Source organism: Schistocerca nitens, chromosome 9 (genome assembly GCF_023898315.1).
Source record: "Schistocerca nitens isolate TAMUIC-IGC-003100 chromosome 9, iqSchNite1.1, whole genome shotgun sequence".
NCBI classification, from domain to species: Eukaryota; Metazoa; Arthropoda; class Insecta; order Orthoptera; family Acrididae; genus Schistocerca; species Schistocerca nitens.
The window spans coordinates 6,126,704-6,147,126 of record NC_064622.1 but is presented as its reverse complement, the minus strand read 5'-3'; the positions used below and the strand labels follow the sequence as shown (position 1 = coordinate 6,147,126).

The following is a 20,423-nucleotide window of genomic DNA, read 5'->3' as shown; positions in this document are numbered from 1 at the left end:
TTCGAGTGCTCCAGGTTTGAGAACCATAAAGTACTACTGGCATTATTAATGTCTTATACAACCGTAGCTTTAGTTGTTGCGAGACACTTCTACATTTTAATATAGGGTCTAGAGAGTGATAAGTACCTGTTTCCTGCCTGCAGTCGTGCTTTTATCTCTGCTTCAGTTGATGTTATTTCTGTAAAAAATGATCCAAGGTATTTGAACTCTTTCACATTTCTATACCTGGTGTTGTTCACAATTAAATCTTGCGAGTTCTGGATCTTTCTTCCTATGGTCACATACTCTGTCTTTTCAGAGCTAATTTGTAGACCGATCCTAGCTGCCAATAACTCCAAGGTCTGGATACTTCTCTTCAGATCTTCTTGTGTGCATGCTAATAGTGCAATGTCGTCTGCATAGGCCAGATATGTAATGTGTTCATTACCAATTTGAATGCCCTTGATGTTTTCTTTGTTGAAATCCCGCAATACCTTCTCAAGTGCCAGGTTGAAGAGGATAGGTGATAGGCCATCTCCTTGGCGTAATCCTGTTACAACTTGGAAGCTTTCTGTCATTTGATTGCCTACCTTAACCTTAAGTTTTGTGTCATTTAGGCATACCTCTACCAGTTTGACCAACTTCTTTGGTATACCAAACTCTGTCATACTTCTAATCAGGCTAGGTCTATGTATACTGTCGTAAGCCTTCTTGAAGTCTACAAACAGGAGATGTATCTCTCGTTCGTATTCGTACATTTTTTCACAGACCTGTTTTAGGACAAAAATCTGGTCCGTGGTTGATCGCCCTGCCTGGAAACCTCCTTGGTATTCTCCAATTATGTCTGTTGCTATAGGTTTTATTCGTTCTAATAGGCAGTTGGAGAAGATCTTATAACAGGTGTTGAGTAGCGCTATGCCCCTGTAGTTGTCACATACGGATTCGTCTTTCTTTTTATATATGGGGCATATCACAGCTACCTTCCATTCCTCTGGTATTTCATGTTTTACCCAAATTTGCTCGATTAGCTTGTGGATTTTGAAACAGAGGATTTCGTCTCCAGCCTTGAGAAGTTTAGCAGGAATACCGTCCTCACCTGGGCTTTTACCATTCTTAAGGTTTTTAATCTGGTTCCTTATCTCTTCAATGGTGGGTGGAGGATATTCTGGGTCTACTGTTACTGGTTCATCAAACTCAAGTAGTTCGGTTGGTTCATCAGAGTTTAGTAATTCTCTGAAGTATTCCATCCATCTTCTTCAAATTTTTTGATCTTCTGTTAACATTCTTCCATTGGCATCTTTTATGAATCTGTGTTGATGGTATGTCCCTCCTTTAAAACTTTCCACTTTTCTATAAAGTTCTTTATACCTATTTCCATGAAAGTCTTGTTCAGCTTCCTCCATGATACTTTTAACATATTTTCTCTTTGCTTTCCTCAATGTGGCTTGGGTCTGCCGTTGTGTTTCTTCAAACTTCGATTTTTCTTCTTCTTGCATATTGCTTTGTATCCACAGTAGTTTGGCCCATTGTCTCTCCCTGATAGCTTCCTCACACTCCTCATTGAACCACACTCTTTTTCCCCTAGTTCGCTTTGGGATTACTTCTTGGGCTGTTTCTTTAATGGTCTCTGCAATCGCCTTACAGTTCTGATCTACCACAGTATCTCCTTCCTCTTCATTCAAAGCCTCAAAACGGTTTGTTAGTGCTATCTTGAAAGTTCTTCTTATATTATCTTCAGTCAGACTCTCATGGTCATATCGAGTGACTCTTTGCATTCTTTTGTGCTTCCTGGCTCTCCATATTGTTTTCATCCTTCCTCTGACAAGGAAGTGGTCTGATCCACATTCCGCACCTCTTGCCGTTCTAACAGCTGGGAATCGAACCCGGGCTCTTAGGATTGACATTCTGTCACGCTGACCACTCAGCTACCGGGGGCGGACACCTTCAGTGAATTAATTTGAATTAATGATAGTTTTGGGGAAAAAATAGTATATTCTATAGTCTAACCAAATAAAGCTTGAACAGTCACTATTTTGTAAACTTATTTGTTTCTACATTTATACTCTGCAAACCACTGTGAAGTGCAAGGCAGAGGGCACTTCCCGTAGCACCGCATGTTAAGGTTTCTTCTCATTCCATTTTTATATGTGACATGGGGAAAAATGACTGCTTAAATGCCTCTTTGTTTGTGTACTGGAATTTATTTTATTTGTTTATTCATCCAAGGACCATCTTATAATGATATAGGATTTGTCAGGGTAATACAGTGCAAATTAGTAGCCCAAAATATACAACACACAGCATATGTAACATCCTTTATAAGGATAGGACAGGCAGCCTGTGGGGATAGGACAGGTGATTAGCCATGACCGATTAAGGAACCATCCCGGTATTTGCCTTAGTGATCCAGGAAAACTGCAGAAACCACAAACCGGGATGGCTGGAGAGGACAACTCTACCCTCCCGAGTATGAGGTCAGAGTCGTAACTGCTGCACTGCCTCATTCGGCAAGTCCCTACTGTATAAAGTTCCTCAATTTACACACAATTTGTTTAAGGTAACTTGCAAATAAAACATAGTTTCAATCTGCTGAGGGCATCCACTGATGACTCCTAGACTGTTTGCAGTTACTTGTTACGTAAATCATAGTTCACTCTCCGCTTTCGTACACACTAAGATACCCACTAATGACACCTGGGTTGTAAAGATGCTGATGTACTCCTTGTATCAATTCCAGACTCTATATTCAATATTGAAATAGTAAGGCAACAGACATTACTATTGTGCACTTGGTCTCCTTGTGAAAGCAGTAAACGATAATCACGTATTGAAATGCGATAAGGTGTTATAGTTATCCCCTTATTGTAGGCTACTATTCACTACTCTGACAAGGGACTGTATAATGGACCTACACTTCCAGTTAACTAGGATTTTTAAATGACATGTGAACCAAATATTCTCCATTGTTTTAGAAAGCCATCTATTCCAAAGAATAATGAAAATCCAGATAAGTGCAGCTACAGTTACAACTGAATTGTTATTCAGTGACTACTTTTGCACAATAATAATTACAAGAAATTTTGACAAAAAAGGTAAAAATAAAAAGTAGTGAAATTTGGAAGAAATAAATTGAATCTGTTATAATTTTACATCACAAATTACTTAAGAATGGTTGCCAGCTCACTGTATGAGCAGAAATTACTGTATGATTATTAATTGTTTGTAAACTGTAATTGGGAACCAATCATTGCATTTGGAAACAAAGGCACTGACTCAATCTCAGATGTCTCAATCTCAGATGTAGAAATATAGTTAAGATGATGAATTAAAGTCAATCAGACAACCAGTAGAATAATTTGTACTGAATACATGCACAAAAAAGGTAATTGTTTTCAAAACATTTTGCGTAATGAAGAGCTTTACGTTACTCAGTGTAATGCTAACTTTCACTGATTTCAGAAATGCAAATAGACCTATACATAAATACTTGTTTTCTGTTCATCATCATCATCATCAGCCAATTCAGTCATTAAATGATGTGACCTTTTCAAGTTGTGGAATCAGGTAGGCTTTCAGTAGTCCTCCCCAAGTGGAACAATCTTGGCCAGTTCTCTGCCAGGTGTTACCAGCGATCTTCTTGATGTCTTTGTCCCATCTGTCCGGTGCTCTTCCTCTAGGCCTCCGGTGCTCTCTCAGATATCATTCCAGTACTAGCTTTGTCCATCTGCTGTCTTTTCTGCTTGCGGTGTGGCCAGCCCATTGCCATTTCGAGGAGCCTACTGTCTCTAAGATGTCATTAACCTTCATCACAGCAGGGGTGTCATCTGCCCTTTTCCTATCCTTTCTTGTATAGCCCAGCACTGATCTTTCCATGGCTCTCTGTGCTGTCCTAAGTTTCCATTTTGTAAATGAGTTTAGTGTCCATGTGTTGCAACCATATGTCAGCACAGGAAGAATGCATTGATCAAATACTGTTCGCTTCAGATTTACTGGCATTTTTGATCTGAATACTGTTGAATTCCTCCCAAATGCTTGCCAGCCAAGCTCGATGCACCGATAGATTTCTGGCCTTGCACCTCCCGTCATATTTATAATGTGACCAAGGTAGATATATTCACTGACCTCTTCTGATGGACTGTCCTTGACTTTTACATCTCCAGCTGGGACCCATTTGTTGGAGTTTAGTTTTGTTTGGGAAAGGTTCATGTTCAAGCCAACCAAATGACATTCCAATGCAAGATCTGTAACTAAGTTTTGGAGCTTTGCGAAGTCGTTGGCCAGTAGGGCAATATCATCAGCAAATCTGAAGTTGGTCAGCCTTCTTCCATTAATTGTAATTCCCTTACCTTCCCAGCTGAGCTTTGACATAGCAATTTCCAATACAGCTGACAACAGTTTTGGGGAGATGGGATCGCTTTGCGCGACACCCCCATTATGCGGAATTCTTGAGTTGATTTGCCGATATTAACATAAGCTGAACAAGTCTCATAGATTCTTGAGTTGATTCGCCGATATTAACATAAGATATTGCTCTCACTCCTTGCTCACTCAAAGCTTGGAGGACAGCTATATGACTGATGGAGTCAAACACTTTTTCAAAATCAACAAAGGCAATGCAGAGAGGAAGTTGGTATTCATTTGCTCTGCTTCTCACTTCACTAACATTCAGAATATGGCCAATAGTGTTAAAATTGCTTCGGAATCCTGCTTGTTCTATAGGTTGGGCTGTTTTCTGTTATAGTAAGTTATTTCTGGATAGTTCATAATGTTTCATTTAGCAAAGAATAAGTAATTTTACACTACACTGTTACATAATTTGCAAATGTGAGCAGAGTTCACAGTGTGCACAAAAAAACATGAACTGTATTGTTCTGAAACAATATTTTGTTAATATTCATTTAAATTATGCTTTTACTGTTATGCATTATTCTTTAAGTAGTTGTTCTACCAAGCAACAAAATTCACCGCTTTTAAATGACAGTTTTGGATAGTAGTCAGTTTTGTAAATTGCACCAAAATTAAATAAGCTCATTACTTTCATTATTTTCCAGTTCTTCCATTGGTGGTATTTTCAGAGTCAATAATGGTGATAGGGTAGGATCCTGTTAGGTAAATGATTGAGATAAAGTTCATTTACACTCTTAACAGTTGATGTACTAAACACTTTGCTGTTCAATTAAGAAACACTGCTGTGTTGGCTAGCCTTGTTCAATCTAAAGATGAAACTGGTTGGGCGTTACTTTGACGAGCTGCTGCTGGTGTGATGTAAGGCATTGTTCACTGACAAAGTGTGGCAACAGGCTTTTCTTTATTGTCACTCCATATAACAGGTTTGAATCAACAGTACTGTTCTTGAATATTAATTCCTCTTCATGATAATGTACTGTGCTAGTTCAGAACCACATAATATGCCTGGGCATGTATTAAAAATCTTACATTCCCGCACACACCATTTGCACTTGACCACTTGTCACTAGCAACTTTCTCTGCCGGCCCGAGATGCTGGAGTTGGCACTCGTGTGTGCAAGGGGTGTGTTTACTTGTCTGCATGTATGGTGTGTGTCTCTCTTTTACTGATAAAGGCTGTGACCAAAAGCTTTATGTAAATGTCTTTTAATTGTGCCTGTCTGCAACATAATGTGTCTTCTTTAGGATAAGTAGAACTCTTATCTTTTCCTACATTTTTTACTATTCCTACCTAGAGCTTCCATTGTTTGAATTAATTCTTTGGCATTTAATTACACGACGACAATAATAAAATAATTAAAGATACATATGACAGAAATTACAACACAGATTCATTATGGTTACAGAATTAATTATGCAAAAAAATTGTTACATGCCGTTCTGTTGTGTTACAAGTGGTGAGATCCCACATTTTGAAACCTATCCTGGAATTTTACACACAGGACGAATACACCGAAAGAAATGCAATGTTAGAATTTTAGCTGCTGTGGCACACTGCAAGTATTTTTTTTTTAAAAAAAGCTAAAGTTACTCATTTGCCACATGAAGAATTGCTTATAACAGTGGTTTGCAAAGCCCTTCCTGCCTAACACACGAATCAGCGAATAAGCAGACGCAGCCATGACAAGAGAATGTACTGCCACATAGTTCAAAGTCCAAAGTGCACACATATTTTTAAACACTTAAAAGCACACCAACAATGCCTCAAATCATTAATTTTTTTATAACTTGCAGTTCATATCAACAGCTAAGCTGTTGCAGATGCAGTTGTTACACAAGTGACTAGCAGACGAAAGAAATTATGATGTTACATTAAAGACGAATGCTGTCGATTGAGACTTAAAATTTGTTGACATTAAAATTTTTATAACGTCTGTAGCACAGTTGTTATGGTAGTTTTTGAATGTTGTAGAGGGTCTGTTGCACGATGGAAACAAACATTTTCCTTACACCAGCAACACCTGGTAAAAGAAAAATTAATGTATTCAGGCACTTCACAGTAACTACTAGTTTTATTTTGACAGAACTGGAAAGGAGTGTTAGGAGGTCAGGAATAAACAAAATATTAAATGTAGTTGCATGAGTAGGACTAAAATGTTAATGTGTTCATTAATATTAACAATAATCATGTACAAAATATCCTGTAAACTGACTCGTTCCACATCATTTTGATAAGTCATTCAAATGATCTATGGAACACAAAACTAACTAAAAGACTATTATGAAAAGGATAGTTGCTACTCACCACATAACAGAGGTGCTGAATTGCAGATAGGCACAACAAAAAGCTGTCAAACAAAGCTTTCAGCCAAATAGGCCTTATCAGAATAGATAACACACACACACACACACACACACACACACACACACACACATATTCATGCAGATGTAACACACACACACACACACACACACACACACACACACACATGATGACAGTCTCTAGTTGCCAAAGCCAGACTCGACTGATAGTGCAGAGTTGACTGAACTTTAACAATACTATTTTGCTGATGAACTTGAAATGACAAAGAGCTATCAGAAGTTGACAAATGCTTTACACTGTTGATTTTTTTTCTCAGATGCTGAATCACACTATTAGTTCCAGGTGGAATCCAAATGATATTAACAGCCTTTCCATAGTCCTCCTGAAGAGGTGCCATTGGGACGACATCAAGAGTCCAAAAAACCAATGAATTATTTTCTGCAAATGATTGGAAGATGTTTCAGATGTAACATTGAAAATTATTACCTCCCATTTTTACTGATTTTACTACATCAGTAACAAGAATTTTAGAAGTAAACATACTTTTTTAAAAAAACTTTTGGTTCTAATGTGCCTTGAGGTTCCTGAAGACAGATACGAAGCTACATAAATGGTAATCCACTAATAACTTACCACCGGCATTGTTGTTGTCAAATGTATCACAGGTTCCATCGAGTGCACAAGTGACTATCTTTTATTTCGCTCGAAATGATAAAGTGCAGGTTGCAAGCAGTTCCTCCATGAAACCTGACTGATTGGCTTTATACACAGCATTTTAAGGGATCACAAGAAGCTTCATCAACTAAAAATTTCTGTATAGTATTCCCTATTAATGACATCTCCTCTACATGTTTACTTGAGATTCACTTCATAGTTTTGTGATGTCCTTCTCCACTTCTCCATACAGTTTCAAGAAGCCTGGAAATAGTAATGTTCATCTCACTTGCAATTTAGAGCACCCAGTCTCGTAGGTCTTTCTCAGTAATGATGCACTCTTACAGGCAGCTCTAAACTTTCTGAATAATTTTTCTTTCACACTTTTGTGAGTTTCATTTTGGTACATATTTTATACATTGTGTAAGTATTCATCCCTTCATACAATACATTTAAACATTTTGTGAAATGAAACTGGCTTTGCACACTATTTAAGTTTTAAGCATTTTCTCCCCCCTTCATTTAACCAAAAATTATTCCTGCAGTTTTTTTTTTTTTGGGGGGGGGGGGGGAGGAGTGGAAGGTACTCTATTTCTGTTCTTGATTTTAATTAGTACAACAGTCATCTTTCAAACTAAAAATCACAGAATTGTCCAAATTCTTTCCTGTTTCATCTAATGTGTCAACACCATTCAAATGAATGTCCAAAAATTAACTAATAAATAACACGTACGTAGGTCATTATGAGAAGTGGGTGCTTTTGATTGCGTACCATGTTCTTCATATTTCATCTTTGCGAAGTTGAAAACATTAATTGGATTCCACGTTACTGTGAAACTTTGGAACCTGTTCAAAGACAGATGCTATTAGCACGCATATACAAAGGTATCACAAAGAAAATTAATTTCGTCTCCATTCTTAACCGCGATACTGCAAAGACAACTGCAAATTGTAATGGATATTATGTAAGTTGTAAATTTGAGCAAGTGGTGACTGTGAACAGTTGTCAGATAAACTATCAACAGAATTTGAAATTTTCTTTACAAATTACGATCACGCTGCACTGTGTTATCTATTTACTGATGTGCCATCAATCAAGGACATGTGCCTGCCATGTTGCACATAAGCTGTCTGCTACAGCTTTGGCTAGGATGTACACTTCTCCAGAAGCATGGAAAGCTATGAATTTGGCAGATTTCAATATTTAAAAAAAATGGAAGGGCTTTGCTGACTGAGCTACCCAACCACAACTCATGACCTGTCCTTGCGGTTTTATTTCCACTAGTACCTCATTTCCTACCCTTCAAACTTCACAGAAGTGCTGCTATGAAACTTGCAAGACTAGCACCACAGTTAAGAAATGGTACGAGATGTATGTACTGATAGTAGAAGTAAATTGTTCTAAATGTGGAATCAAGAGGCACTTCTGAAGTATAATTGTCCACAGAATAATACAGTGGAAATTAAATGTTGTAATCCATATCAACATTCACTCTGCTGCACAGTGAAAATTTCATTCATTCTTTGTATGTTGATTTCATGTCAGCTGACAATCAATGTTCATCCTTAAAAACTTTGTGTTTGGTGTACAATCTACATAGACTGGATAAACAATTGCATCAGAGAGCAGTGCAACAGACTTGGTGCAGTTTTTGTGGATTCGAATAAATTTATTAGTGATAAATGTCTAGGACAAGATGGACTGCATCTAAACAAGCTAGGGTCGGCAACATTCAGCAATATGTATAGCGATATATGTAAGATCATACTTAATACCGGAAACTAGTATGCAGAGATGGGGGTGTAAAACTTAATAACGAATTTGAAACGAAAATACACAAACAGTGTTTCAAACTAGGTGCCATTAAGAACATTCAAAAAAGTAACAATAATTTCGTAATGCACTTGAACATAAATGGATTACGTTCAAATTACACAAATGGCGGAGAAACAAAACTTAACGACTTGCAAATCATTTTGTCGGAAATACCAAACATCAAGATTGTATGCTTGAATGAACACTGGCTTACAAAGGATAGTATCAAAGTCTGAAATAGCCTTGATAATTTTTATGTTGCCAGCAGCTTTTGTAGAAGTAATTTAATTTGAGGACAATCGTGCATACTAGTGGAAAGATCAATGGAATACAGAGCAAGACTCAATTTCTATTCCCATAATGAAGAATGTATATTTGAAAGCTGTTGCGTAGAGTTAGGGCAAAATATCGTAATTTTATCTGTGTACAGAATTCTGGGCACAGAAATGATGAAACGTTTTTTGTCAAAATTCCAAAAGAAACTTCTAAAAGAAACCAAGAAAAGTCATAACTGCTGATTTCAACATAGGTCTAGCCAGTGAAGCCAATAACTCAACAAAATTCATTGATATGTTTCAAACAGCGGGTTTCAGTGCAAATATCACTGATTTCACTTGAGTAAACGAAGTGTCTGCAACATGTATAGATAATATTTTAACCAATTACGCTTATAATGAGGCAAATAAGTTTTGTGTAGATTTATGACTTTCTGATCATTGCGCTCTGTTTATGGAGTTTCCAAAAACAATAGAACCTTGCTCGAAAAAAACCTACATCAATTGCCAGTTCAGCAAAGAAAATATAAAATTATTGTATCATAGATTAAATAAGGTGGAGTGGTCTAAGACCATAGTATTTCGTGCTCTGAAAATTTTGCTACTTTCTTGGAAAAATTGCTGCACATTTTTAATGAAACTTTTCCCCTTACTGTACATCATAAAAAAGCAGGAAATAAAGTAAAGTGGATTACTGAAGCAATAAAAATCAAGAGTGCAAGAAAAAAATGGCTACATAGGGAACTAAAGCATAACAGAAGTCCTGATTTTGTTACCTATGTAAAAGATTACAAAATTTTTTTTAAAAAAGTTGTAAAGGCAGCCAAAGAACTGGCAAATAATAGATTTATATTGGATAGTGAAAACAAATCAAAGGCATTATGGTCAGTGATCAAAGCTGAAACAGTTGCAATAGGTAGAGGCCACGATATTTCTGAAATCAAGATAGAGGGTAAAACTATTGTAAATCCTGCTCAAATTTCTGAATTGTTTAATGAATTCTTTATACATGTAAACAAACCCAATGTCAGTGCAGCAGAGTATCCAGACACGGTAAATTTCTTCAGCAGTGAGCAACTTGACGGTGAATTTTTCGGTACATTTACAAAAACTACACTGTAAAAGATATAGAAAATGTGATACTGTCAGTAAAAATAAAACATCAGCAGGATTGGATGGAATACCAACAGAAGTGTTAAAAACAGTCTCTAAAATAATTGCGCAGCCACTAACTACAATAATTAACCAGTCCCTTCAAGAAGGTTATTTTCCAGGCACACTGAACTATGCAGTAGTTAAGCCACTATTCAAAAAAGGTACAAAAGAACACATGGGAAACTATCGTCCAGTCTCTTCTTCCATCACTGTCAAAAATATTTGAGAAGGTAGTCACCATACAAATTCAAAATTTTGTACAGAAATTTAAAATAATCTCAAAAGATCAGTATGGATTTCGAAAAGGCAAAATCACAGTATCTGCTATAAATAATTTTGTTGATGAAAACAACTCACTGCATGCCACAGGTATTTTTTGTGACCTATCAAAGGCCTTTGATAGTGTGGATCACTCCTTGCTACACTGTAAACTGGAGAAGTGTGGAATTAGAGGCACAGTATTAGAATGGTTTAAATCCTATCCAACCAACTGAAGACAAAGAGTGGTTATAACATCAGAGAGAGGAACTTGTACTTCAAAATGGAAAACCATTTCACATGGAGTACCCCAAGGTTCTGTCTTAGGTCCCATTCTATTTTTATTTTACATAAATGATCTGCCACTTAATATTGAGTTTCCCTCAGGTTTATTTGTAGATGACACATCTTTAATCATTGAAAGTGACATTACAGATAAAATTCCACAAACTGTTTTAAATACTTTAGGAAACTTAGATAACTGGTTTGATTTAAATGGGTTAAAATTAAACATGTAAAAGACTCAGTTAATGCAATTTAAAACAAAACAAGCAAAATTAAATGATATTGAGCTCAGTCACAGAAACTAGGATTTGCAGGAAGCTAGCTGTGTGAAATTCATAGGAATGCAACTAGATAAAAATCTATCATGGGGGTGACACATACAGCGCCTAGCAAATAAATTCAGTAGCCTAGCATATGCAATGAGAATATTGTACAGTGCTACCAGTATGGGCATAAGAAAAGTAGTATATCACAGCTACTTTGAGTCAGTAATAAGGTACGGTATGGAATTGTATTTTGGGGTTACTCAAACCATATGTGTCGAATACTAAAACTTCAGAAAACCATCATTAGAAATATGTACAATGTAGGGCGAAGGAAATCATGTCGCCCACTCCTAAAACATCTGAGAATAGTAAGTGTTCCCTCGCTATACGTATATGAGCTGATTATCTTTGTACACAGTAACCCTGATTTATTTGTAGCAAATCATTTTCAACATGATTACAACACCAGAAATCAAAATAATTTTATGCTGCCCACTCACCGTTTAAAACTTTGTGCTCAAACTCTACATTATATGGGTATGAAAATTTATAACAAAGTGAAAGGAAGAAAATTGCTCAGCATAAATTTAGAAACATTGAAAAAAAATCCTTAAAAGAGAAACTAGTGCAGAAATGTTACTATTCAGTAGAATAATTCATAAATGACTACCTGAAAATTTGAGCAGGAGAGAGCAAGCACTTAGGACTGTTAATCTTAAAAGATTGTTACATTTGAAGAAAAATTGTTAGTTGCTTAATTAAGTAATTATTCAGTACTGTATATTATATTACTGGTATTATAAGGAAAATTGTAAACAAGTTTTTGTGTTTTGACGAGTCTCCTGTACTTTTAAGTCTATGGCTTGAAATTGTATGTTATGAGACAATAAACTTCTATTCTATTCTGTTCTATACAGATTTATCGTGTATGCTTAAAGTGATAAGAGTTGCTTCCTCTCTTTATACTGAAGTACACGCTGTTTATTCTCTTTATGTTCAGTGTTAATTTATTACCTACTGCCCAGTTGAGACATCCTGGAGGGTTTCATTTGCTTTCTCCGACAGGAGTTCTGACTTTTAGCAGTGACTATGATGTTACTGTCATTGACAAAGAGATTTTTTTTTTTTTGTACGTGTCTTACACTACCTCAAGAGTAATATTTATGCAGAACAGAATTGGGCAAATTAATCTTGTCTTCATGGTATCTACAGGAGTGATACACAGTGGCTGAAGAATATCTGTAGATTCTTCACTTACTTGTAATACTATTTCTTTGAACTTTGTAAGTTTAAAGATGCATGACATTAGCTACATCTTATCCCCTGCACTGTTGTATGGGTAGTATTGTTGAGGTTAGTACCACTAACGGTGGTTACAAATAAATTAAAGTCATAGGTAAACAAATATGGGTACTGTAAAGTAATTTCAGTTATTGTAAAATACTAAAATTGGTTTTACTTGACCACTTGTATGTCGTACAAGACTTTTTAGGTAGATTACACAGTTCCATGCTCTCTCTCTCTCTCTCTCTCTCTCTCTCTCTCTCTCTCTCTCTCTCTCTCTCTCTGTGTGTGTGTGTGTGTGTGTGTGTGTGTGTGTGTGTGTGGAGGGTTAACTCATAGCCATATACTCACTGAAGTATTTCTGCGTGTGTTTAGCTCTTAGCCATATACTCATTGAAGTACTGTAGAAAAAACGAATGTGAAGCAATCTTCATGTTGTTTCAGATTCAGTTCTACAGAATCAGCTGAACCATCATGGGAAACGGAAAGAGTAAGTACAATGGCCTAGTAATTCCTCATAGTGGCTACAGTCCTTTAAGTTGTTTTTACTATTGAAAGATAAAAGTGGTGGTGGTTAGTGTTTAACGTCCCGTCGACAACGAGGTCATTAGAGACCGAGTGCAAGCTCGGGTTAGGGAAGGATTGGGAAGGAAATTGGCCGTGCCCTTTCAAAGAAACCATCCCGGCATTTGCCTGAAACGATTTAGGGAAATCACGGAAAACCTAAATCAGGATGGCTGGAGACGGGATTGAACCGTCGTCCTCCCAAATGTGAGTCCAGTGTGCTAACCACTGCGCCACCTCGCTCGGTGCTCCGAAAGATAAAAGAACAGGGACATGTTGAAACATAATGATGCCAATGTAAAATTATTACTATTATAAACACAACTAGGGTTAATCAGACTAGTGGTAGTTCACTGTTAACACAGTGTACATATTAAATTTCTAAATGTTGCTTCCCTTTTGTTCATGTATATTTTGCCTGGGTCCAAGACATTAAAGGCTCATGTTATTGATGGGGTCTAGGGGAATTGATGAATGAATGTATTATTGAAGATATTATTATTTTGTGGGGATGCATTGTTGGATGTGTAACATGTAAGTAATGCATGTTTTCATCAATGAAATGAAATGATCATGTGCTATTATTGGCTGGGAGACCCCATCTGGTGTTGTTCAGCTGCTTGGTGCAAATCTTTCCATGTGACACCACTTTAATGACTTGCATGTCGATGATGATGATGAGATGAAAAGATGAGGAGAACACTAACACAATGTCCGCGAGGGGAAAAAAATCTCCAACTTGGTTGGGAATCAAACTTGGGACTCCATGATACAGAGATAATGATGCTAAACACAAGACCACATGCTGCAGGCTACTTTTATCAACAAATTATTTTCTCACACGTCTTATACTACAGCAAGTAGATTTATTTCAAATATTAAAACTGAAGTGTGATAATCAATTCATTTCTTGCTTGTGTCCTACATAACTGTGGTCGAGGTATATATTTCCTGATGAATAATAAAGTCTGAAAGAACGATGAATAAAGTTTCATGTCCTTTCAGTGATACGTTTAGATACATTGCACAAATTTGTGTTGAAGAGGGATGGAGAAAGATATTATTTCTTGTCTTTTCAAAGAGATCAACATACCATTCACTTCAAGTAATTTAGTAAGCCACAGGAAACTTAATTCTGTGCAGTCAGGCAGAGATTGAAACTTACTCATTGTGGATGTGAGTCCAATAACTATTTGTTGAAGCAGAGGCTGAAAGTAGTGCTTCAGTTGTAAGGTTCTTTTCTGTTATGGGCTCTTATATGCCCATCATCAGGTGTTGTACTGAAAGTGAACAGGAGACCAGAGCTAATATGTTTTTACATGCAGTAGTACACACAAAAAAGCAGGAAAGAAGTTCCCTATAACATTTTAGAAACCAGCACTCAAGTGAGGTGTGGTAAAACCTAAGTCAATGCAAAGTGACACCAGTCAATACTACTGATGACTGCCTGGGTAAAGAAATATGCAAGAAACACCAGAACACTGACACTTTGTGCTGGGACCCCGAGTGCTGCGATGTACGTGTACAGGATACGGTATAACACCAGCGAATGCAGAGAATGAACTAGCTTACACAATGGGGGAAGCAAGCTGGTAAACCAGAGCAGCAAAAGTACTGCCATATGTTGATGGGAAGAAGAATGCGGGGTCACTAGTCCAGCCGTTCACAATTTGAATTGGTGATTTACATTCAAAATGGAAAAAAATACATAGTGTACTTTAAATGTTTTTCATGTGACTTTCTATGTAATGATCTTTTGCATTTTGATTGTAAATCACTTCTGTGACAAAATCTAATTGATCCTCCACTCAAACAGCTAGTGCCTTAGTGGTGATGATGTAGATCACTGAAGGCAGAAAAATTCCCCTGTAGTTGTTAAAATCTGACCTTATCTACTGATCACCTAAAACCATTCTATTTTTGTCCTGATGATAGAGTACATGATGATAAAATAAAAATGTGTTGCAAGAAAAGTTACAATTATTAAATTTCATACAAAACAATTGCTTATTTATGGAATAATCACTTCAGGCCAGTTGCATAAATTAGTGTTGTGGAAGTAACCATAGTACTGAACAGCATGAAAGACTCGAAGGCTAGATTATGTACTTTGAGACTTTTGAAGCAACTCAATCATTGCTTGGTATCCATTTGATGGTACAAAATCCAACTACTGTCCAGTTTGTTTTTGTTACATAAAATTGTGAGTTGCTACCCAAAATATCTGAAAATCTCATTGTAAAATTAGAAAACTTACTCACATCTTAAATGTTCTCCAACACCTTCAGAGTAGTCACCTCGTGAATATATGCAATGATTCCAGGGTTTCTTCAATTTTTGGAAGCACTCCTGGAAGGCTGCAAGGTGAAGAGTATTCAGGACCCATTGTGAATCCATTTGGATGTTTTCTTTTGAGTCAAAACATCTCCCTTCTCTCATGAGTAGGGAGAGTGGGAGACCATTGCCATGTTGTTTTTGGCCAGGAATTCCTTCACATTGAGCACGGTGTGAATGGGTGTGTTTTCATTGTGTACCAACCAGTCTTTCTTTTTCAATAACTCTGGCTGTTTGCACTGAACATTTTCCCTCAGTTGCCTCAAAATCTCACAGTAAAACTGCCTGTTGACAGTCTGGCCAGGTGGAGCAGACTCCTTACACACTACTCCCCAAAAGTTGAAAGAAAAATGACCATCATTGTCTTCATGTTGCTGTGAACTTGTTGAACTTTTTTCGGCCCTGGGAGAAGATGGCATTTTCCATTGCAATGGTTGCTGCTTTGTTTCAGAGTCGTAACTGTAGACCTAAGATTCATCACCTGTTATGACTCTGGATAAGAATTTTGGATACTCTTGAACTCTTTTGTTGCAGCTCAGTGCAAGACTGAATCCTGAGATTTCATTGGTCAGTGCTGAGAAGGCAAGGGTCATACTTCGCTGCAATTTGTTTCATGTTGAGTTCAGCTAGAATTCATTGACATGTACTGTATGACAGCCTGGGTCTGTTACAAACCTTTTGAATTGTCTACCTTCATTCTTCGTGAATTATGTCACGCACTTTCATGATCATTTCCGTTGTTGTGCATGTTGAAGGTTGACCAGAATGTTTATCATCTTCCACTGATTCTTGGCCTTCCTTGAAATGCTTGAACCACTTAAATGTTCTTGCTTGACTCAGGTGCACTGTCACCAAATGTGTCTGTCAGCATGTGGTGGGTTTCAGCTGCAGTTTTCTTCAATTTGAAGCAGAATTGGATGCAAATCCATTGTTCCTTCACAATATACATTTCACAATTCGCAGAATCACTGAAACACATACTCATGCACCACTACAACTCTCAACTGCGTGCACCAAAGATGACACAACTGTGTGCTGTAGTAGTTAAGACATGTTCCTCGAGACATCTAGCGGCGGAATGTCACACTGTTACTAATTTGACCAGTACAATTAAATTCTCAGAAATTTTGGGTATCAGCTCATACATTTGAAAGATACCTGACCCAACATGCCCGTACCACTTCCAGCTCCCTACCAACCAGTATGCTGTTGTTCAGCTAATTCTATATTGACAGCTGTGAACCTACTGGATAACCTAAGAAAAATCCACACCCAATACATAGCCTTCCTAGATTTGGTGAAGGTCTTTGACCATGTTATTTCCTAAATGGTTTAGTGTAGTTCTGCCATGATAATGATGCACTGCAGTGTCAAAATGCAATCAGTGGATGTGAAAACCTGAGTGTTCTGTCAATTTGGCCTAACTGACAGCTTTATAGTAACAGGGTGCACCAATATTTGGTACTGTAACCATTATTTTGATTAAAAAAAAACCATTACATATTGTCTGAAGCTGACCATACAGTGCACCTTGCTGTGCACTGAGGATGTCATGATTTCTGCTTCCACAAGACAGGGTTTGCAGTGCTTTAAATCATTCCTGCAATTGAGTTGGATCACAGAACCTGATTGCAGTACTGAGGAACTTCTTCCATGTAGAATGCTTGAAAACAAAGGTGGAAATTTTCCAATAAAATGGACCCCATCTGTAATAACAGCATCAGTTGTCATGACAGAGCTAGAATCAAAGCACTCTGGCTTTGGTTGGGAGGGGGGGGGGGGGGGAAGAGGAGAGAGATCATTGTGGTTCTGAGTGACAGACTAATAGCAATATATGTGAAAGTTAAGGTACATTAGAACATTAGATAGTTGCTCACCATGTAGGGCTGTAGGATAGTGAGTGATGGCCAGTAAATGTTGCCATCCAAAGACACTTATAGAAATGCATACATGACTTTGGATCATGGACATATCCGTGCTGGATCATATGACCAACTAAATTATTCATCCGGGTTTTCATGTGTATTCCATTATGGACAAATCAGAAAAACAGGCTTTGCTGCTATACAGATGACCTGAGAGGAGCATTATTTATTTCCAACATAGGCTAACTGTGTCCAGTGTGGAAACTAGTTGAGGGCAACCACATGGACAACATCAGCAAAAATAGCAGCATATCATCAAAAAAGCATTTTAGATTGTTGGTGTACATTCAGAGAACATGGTAAATTGACAAAAGTGATGTTCTGGGATCTGAGGAAGTGGACATTGCTGATGTGGGAAAATGCTTGGACAAAAATGATGCAGGGATTTGCATGTTGTGTACATATTTACTATAAAAGTATTAATGATGTATTTAAAAACAGCCTTTTTACACCAAATTATCAAAGTAACGTGAAACTTCCTGGCAGATTAAAACTGTGTGCCGAGCTGAGACTCAGACTGGTGACCTTTGCCGTTAGTGGCAAGTGCTTTAGTCTTGCAAGTTTTGCAGGAGAGCTTCTATGAAGTTTGGAGGATAGGAGATGAAATGTGTCGGCAGAAGTTAAGCTGTGAGGACAGGTCGTGTGTCATCCCTGGGTAGCTCAGTCGGTAGAGCACAGGCAAAGAGTTCGTGTTGGACCGGCATGCAGTTTTAATCTGCTGTAAGTTTCTAATCAATGCTCTATTTTAAAATCAATTGTAACAACACAGTTTAAATTGTCCTTTCAAAAAGTTATGGTTTTACCTAGTGAGCACATTCTCTCACTATATATGGAGGAAAAAGAGAGATTGGTGTAGTAAACAGTTCTGGATTTAGGATAAGCAGATATCTCATATTGGATTGTGTAGATATCACTATTAGTGATTTTAGTTTTGTTGTGTGTCTGGCTTTTGAGAGCCTTTTATTATGACATAAGTCACTAAAATTCATTTCTTATTTTAGACTTTGGTAGATGCAGTGGTCACTTCATCAGTTAATTTTTATTTTTGAATATCTTGAACATTCCCTTTTTTCATGAGAGCAGTGTTTGATTTATAGCATTAATTAAAGAAAGAGGTACAACTTTTACAAAGAAACTTTTTTCACATACTTTTAAAGAATCACCTGTTTTTGGAGTAAAATTGTTCTTTTTAAAATGCACTCCATGGCATCCCACACATTCTCTGTAGGTGAGAGATCAGGCGATGTGGCTGGCCATGGCAGAGTATCCACAGTTGCAAGGCATGCTTGGGAGGTGGCAGTGGTGTGAGGATTAGTGTAGTCCTGTTGAAATAGGCGATGGGCATGGGCGTTCACAAATGGCAGAGTCACCAGTTGCAGGATCTCCTCAGTGTACTGTTCAGCGGTCATGGAGCCCTTGAGGAACACACGAGCACCATAGGATATTGCTCCCCACACCTTCACATCAGACTGGCAGGATGCATGATGGGAGACCATAAACCGCTTTTTGCTCACTACTAGGCCTCCAGACATGGACCCAATGGTCGTTGCCTCTGAGGCAGAAGCAGGACTCATCACTAAAAATAACCCACTGCCGGTCTGCAGGTCCTCATATCTGATGTTGCCAAATATCGTGCATGTAGGGTATGATACTGAGTGTGCCAGGTATCATGACAGTCAGGGCAGCCTACTTGAATGATCCCTGCCACCAGCAATGGACAATGTTGGTTTCTGTGTAACCAGTGTGGTGCACATTACGATGATATGACCACCGACTCCCGCAGTCCCACAATGTGGCCCCTTTTGAACTTGACTAGCTGGGAACTTAATGTTTGCAGTGGATTGATTGGGTCCTCTTGGGTGCAGCTATTTTTATGATGATCAGTGTATTTTTCCCTTTCTCCCTGTCCATACCACTGAATTCCATCCCTGCATCACAATTATATTTTTCACTCCTTTATCTTACTGAATGCCAAAGACCTTTCCACAATTGTAACAGGAATTTCAGTCAGATCTCTGAAGTTAAGCACTGGTTTGGCTGGCACTTGGAAGGGTGACCATTCATATCTGCCAAGCGTAGTTGTTGAATCTGCCGAGTGCTGTTGGTAGTCGGTGTGCACTCAGCCGTAGTAATGTTAATTGAGGAGCTACTTAAGAAGTAGTGGTTCCAGTCACGAGAACTGACAAGTGGTGGTAGAGCAGTGTGCTGACCACGTGCTCTTCCGTATCTGCATCCAGTGACGCCTACTGGCTGAGGATCACACAATGGTCAGTTGGTACAATTGGGCCTTCTGAGGCATGTTGGGACAGAGTTTATCATACTGAATGATTTCTTTTACCTCATCATACATTTTTCAGTCTCTTTCATCTGTGGAGCTTGTTCTACCATGATGGGATTTGGCTTGATGCCTATCTCGGGTATGATGATCTATTTCCAATGCTGTTCATTCTAATTCACATGGGTTCCTATTTTCTTATTCATTATTACATCTACTCCTGCATTATCATTATTTCATTTTGTGTTGGTACCTGACCAGACATCCTGTTCTTCCTGCCACTGCACTTCGCTAATTTTTCATAAACGAAACTACAATCCGTGCATCCCTTTTTTCAAGAACTGTAACGTATTTATACAATTATTTCAAGATATCCGGATCACGTATCCTTAATTTTCTACCTTTCTGTACACTCCTACTCATAGAGCACATGATTTGTTTTTCTGATGATAACTTCCTCCTGAGTAGCCCACATCTGCAGAACAGAATAGGGGAATATTTTATCTCTGGAATATTTTTCTGAGGAAGATGTCATCACCATTAAACTTACAGTAGAGTTGCATGTACTCTGGAAATATAACATCTGTAGCTTCTCCTTGCTTTCAGCTGTGCCACCTTTCCAA

General features: G+C 37.8%; 1 protein-coding gene across 2 annotated transcripts in view; it reads left to right on the top strand.

The window, feature by feature from the left end:
- The window catches only part of LOC126202889 (protein argonaute-2-like), a 333,247-nt gene that overhangs the window by 24,759 nt on the left and 288,065 nt on the right, over positions 1 to 20,423 (top strand). For both annotated transcript variants that reach the window (XM_049936951.1, XM_049936952.1), the window contains exon 2: positions 13,147 to 13,192. In XM_049936951.1, the coding sequence (XP_049792908.1) occupies positions 13,177 to 13,192 (16 nt within the window). In that variant the 5' untranslated portion in view covers positions 13,147 to 13,176. The remainder of the gene's footprint in view (positions 1 to 13,146; positions 13,193 to 20,423) is intronic.